Source organism: Olea europaea, unplaced genomic scaffold (assembly GCF_002742605.1).
Source record: "Olea europaea var. sylvestris unplaced genomic scaffold, O_europaea_v1 scaffold1802, whole genome shotgun sequence".
NCBI classification, from domain to species: domain Eukaryota; kingdom Viridiplantae; phylum Streptophyta; class Magnoliopsida; order Lamiales; family Oleaceae; genus Olea; species Olea europaea.
In genome coordinates, this window is record NW_019235765.1 from 54,470 (window position 1) to 58,495 (window position 4,026).

At 37.9% G+C, this 4,026-nt stretch overlaps 1 protein-coding gene across 1 annotated transcript; it reads right to left on the reverse strand.

The window, feature by feature from the left end:
• Window positions 1–460: 460 nt before the first annotated feature.
• LOC111378327 (rop guanine nucleotide exchange factor 5-like) lies at window positions 461–4,020 on the reverse strand. The gene is made up of 7 exons (XM_023001505.1): window positions 3,574–4,020; window positions 3,239–3,355; window positions 2,932–3,086; window positions 2,468–2,542; window positions 2,095–2,385; window positions 1,283–1,648; window positions 461–1,168 (listed from the first exon to the last, which is right to left on the reverse strand). The coding sequence occupies exons 1-7, from the start codon at window positions 3,848–3,850 to the stop codon at window positions 662–664; spliced, it is 1,788 nt and encodes a 595-aa protein (XP_022857273.1). The 5' UTR covers window positions 3,851–4,020; the 3' UTR covers window positions 461–661.
• Between the last annotated feature and the right edge of the window lie 6 nt (window positions 4,021–4,026).

Sequence of the window (4,026 nt, forward strand, 5' to 3'; positions counted from 1 at the left end):
AAAAAAAAAAAATATACATTTTGAGTTCTGACACCTTTAACTTATGATTGAGGTATACTCTGGGTGTCATTATCTCCTCCATTGCAATCATAAGCATCTATCATTTACTTGATCATGACCACAATCTTTCTTCCCTAGCCATTTTCCTTCAACAAAGTCGTTTCGGGTCTCTATTCCACATTGAAATCCACCCAGAAATGTGGACCAAATCATGTCGAGCCGGCAGAAGCTGGTCATGTCTAGAAATAATGGGGTGGCACAACACATGATAGGCAGAGCAAGAGCTCCCAACTTTTACTGTACCTAGACTAGTGCTAAGTACCCCAGTGCTAAATACCATTACTCAATCAACATATTTAGATTTTTCAAACTGTCTGAAAATATTTACATGGTTTGAAAGTCATTTTCGTTTTGTAAGTAGAATTTACCTAAATTCACATAATCTGTCAAAATCAAGACAGAAATGGCCACTTAGAATCTTGATTAATGAAAGAAATCTGCTTTGCCAATATTTACATGCTATTGGATCTATATGATGTTGTCTGAAACAAATCTGCATTCCATAAAACTATCATGAAAATATAACAACGGCTCAATAATAAATCAAGGAACAATCCATGTACTAGAGACTTTTTTGGTATGATATCCTAGGCTAAGGATTTTACCGCTCTATGTGCTGTGACATAGACTCCTTTTGTGTGGAATATGATTCCTTCCCTTCAATGCTCAAACAAGATGTCCCTTCACTACATCTGTTAGAAGTAGAACCCGTACCTTCAAGAATACTGCCAGAACTTTTCACCTTTGCATCACCACCAAGATAATTAGTCAAGACTCTTTTAACTCCTAAGCCACGATGTGAAGGCTTGTTACAATTTCCACTGAGAAATGGAGTTCTCTCCCCTCTGCTAATAGGGCTTATCAGTAGTGCTGGGGAAAAGTTAGGTGTGGCAAATGCTGGCCTGTAGGGAGTGCCTGAGACTGGCACCAAATATGGAATTGAGACCCTTTTGTGAGCTATTACACTGACTTTAGGTACCGATGATAGTTTATCAGACTGCTTGGTCAGGTCATCCACGTAGAGTAGATCATCAATACGAGCCACAATATTGAACGCCAAACTTTCCAAGACCCTCGAGTAGCTCTCCAGAATTGACTTCCCAACATCCTGGAGAGATTCAAAGAAATCAAATCATATCATTGAAAATATAGGGTATAAGGAAGGCAATTTTAATGAATAGAATATTCACTAGAATTAAATTGGTATTGGTATATAGGGAACCTTGTTGCATTGTATTTTGCTTGTGTCCAATGTTGTTTGTGTCAGGCCCGGGAACTGTTGCTTCAAGCATAGCAGAAGACTTTCAGCTCTTTCTGCAAGCAATTCCCTCTTATCTCCATCTATCATAAGATCCTTGACCCTGTCCCAAGAAGATTTGGCAGTAGAACGATTAGAATTAGCAGGGGGTCTCTGGTGTCTCTGGTGAAGCCTTCTACGCCATACATATATTGATCCCTCCACCCTGTTCGCTATCTCCAAAGTAACATGTTCAGATGATAGATCAAGGCAATCAAGCAAGCACTCTGATGAGAAATGATCTGAAGTGATATACCGATAGAGGACATCCCCTAAGCAAGCCCTTCCACTCTAAAATTTAAAAGAGCATTTACGATGTGAATTGACACCAAATCATTATACATAGAGGACTAAAAATAATGTGAATTCCAGCAAGTCCTATTTCTATCACAGTATAGCAAAGTGGGAATATTGCCAAAGATTTCATATTAATTATAACTGCATTATATAAGCCTTGATGGATATAATCTTGCTTTAGAAACACAGGCCTGATCATTAGATTTGAAGGACAAAAAGGGGCAGGAACGAGTTTCCATTTTAATTAATGAAGAACTTAAAAGAACAACACGCATAACATCTTGAAGAAAGCTGCATAGCAACTAAGAATTTTTCTTGTAGGAATAGAAACATAGTAGCAACACACAACTGGTAGCCATAACTGCATGTTAATTTGAAGTACAGTCATCAGTATAGTGAAAAATATGAAAACAGAAAGCCTAAATTTGAGGATATCCAACCTTAGGAAGAGTTTCTAAGTATGATTCAGGAACTTCCATCTCAGCCAAGGCAATGCTGTTTATGGCCATTGCAGCTTTAAGAATCTGACTTGTGAATTCGCGCCTGTGATTTAATTGCTTTCTTGTGTTCTCAGGAAGGCCGTCAGAAGGAACGCGTGGTACAGGTAGCCACCATTTATCCTCCTGCCTTTGAATGGATTTTTGAAAGGAGCCTGATCCATCAGCCTCTGGTGCTATTATGCCTTGGTCAACGTACCAAAATTCTGTATGGGTAAAACCATCTAGTATTTCCTGAAAGATCAGATCATACCACTTTAACGGGAGATTCCGAGTAGAATGGAAGTGACAAAAAGCAAACAAATATATCCCTTACAAGTAGCAAGTTGTCAAGTTTGCGAAGAGCTGGGAGATTAATAAACAGATCCGATCTTGAACGGCAAGTCATCACCTGAGGATAAAGAAGATGACAAATGACAGCATGCTTAGACATCAATAATTTTAGTCATCCATAAATCAAGTTCATTTATCACTATTCCTCAATCTTCTCTTGGATTAATTTACACTTCAGTGTCATGCACTTATTCATGTAAAAAACAGACAGTTCAATGCGAGTTCCCTAATAATAGGGGATGAATTAGAGAGCCAAGGATCAATGAAGGGCGAAAGTGAAGTGAACTAGGGAAATATGCAACAATTAAACAGGAAGCCTTGATTTTAAACCATTGAAACAGAAGCACAACTCCAGCAAAGAAACAATAATAATACGTATACACATTAAGCAAAGAATTTTATGAAACGTTCAATTGCTAGTGGATTTAGAAGACATGAGTACTCTACCTCAAGCTTACTGCCATCAGGAAATGTTTGCCACGAGGGTATCAATTCGACAATGTGATCACTTACACAAAGAAGACATTCCATCTCTCTTCTCCACATCAATTTCTTTTCAGAAGGCACTGGTTCCAACCTCCACAATTGTCCAAATACAGTGGCTATACAATAAGGTTTTGAATAAAGTCATCAACTCATATCACAAAACCACAAGGACAAATTGTAAATAACAGAAAAACAAGTCTCATCAAAGCATAAAAAGACTAAAAGCTATTTCTGAAAAGCCGGATAAATTGAGCTAAGTGAATTATACCAGATAGATTGGTAATGGCATTCGAAATTGCCAATGCTGAGCAAACCCCTTTGCCACTTCCAGACATGTCTTCCCCAAGCAACAATTTTGCAAACCTATCTTTCATCGTCTCCATTTCTGTTCAATCCATCAGAGACTCAACTCAGAAGGGCATAGTTTTATGCAAAAGATCAAATTGCATTTCATTACTTTCCTTTTCCTTTTCCGCTGGGGGAACATGTACCCAAATTTGTAAGCCGATGGGCTAGAACTTAATCATTTGAGCAACGAAAATAGAAAATCAAATACCTCAATAAAAGAAAAGAAAATGAAAAATCAAAAACATCAAAATTTACCTGAAATTTTGGAACCCTGCTTCTTCAAATTGGAACTTTCATCACCATCAGCATTCAAATGGAATTCTCTTTTTCTTTCAGAAACGTCACTTTTCAAACACTTGGTCGTCAGCTGGGCCTCTCTTATAGGCCAACCTAAAGGAGCTGAAGAATTATGAGAGCTCGATCTGCTATCAATGCTCGTGCCACTGCTGCTGCTTCTTGACTCAGTCACAGAGTCGCTACTTGTTGACTCAGCCCCCTCTCTCTTCTTGCTCTTCACAGATACACCTTCCATTAAAACAACAAAATCCCGAAAGATAATTATTCCTAACTGCAAGAAAATGGGCTCAGCTGATTTTTTTCCGCTTGTAAAATGGTTTTATCGAATGCCATCAAAAATTCAACTTCAAAGATCTATTTTTTACAGTTCTTGAATGGTAAACAAAGAATGTGACAAAAAAATAAAAAAAA

Excerpts from the sequence above, each read along its gene's own strand:
- LOC111378327 (XM_023001505.1), bottom strand. The coding sequence starts at position 3,850 with ATGGAAGGTGTATCTGTGAAGAGCAAGAAGAGAGAGGGGGCTGAGTCA. Across the intron at positions 2,543-2,931 it reads CTGATGGCAGTAAGCTTGAG|GTGATGACTTGCCGTTCAAG; the intron begins GTAGAGTACTCA and ends CTTTATCCTCAG. Across the intron at positions 1,649-2,094 it reads ACTTAGAAACTCTTCCTAAG|AGTGGAAGGGCTTGCTTAGG; the intron begins GTTGGATATCCT and ends TTTAAATTTTAG.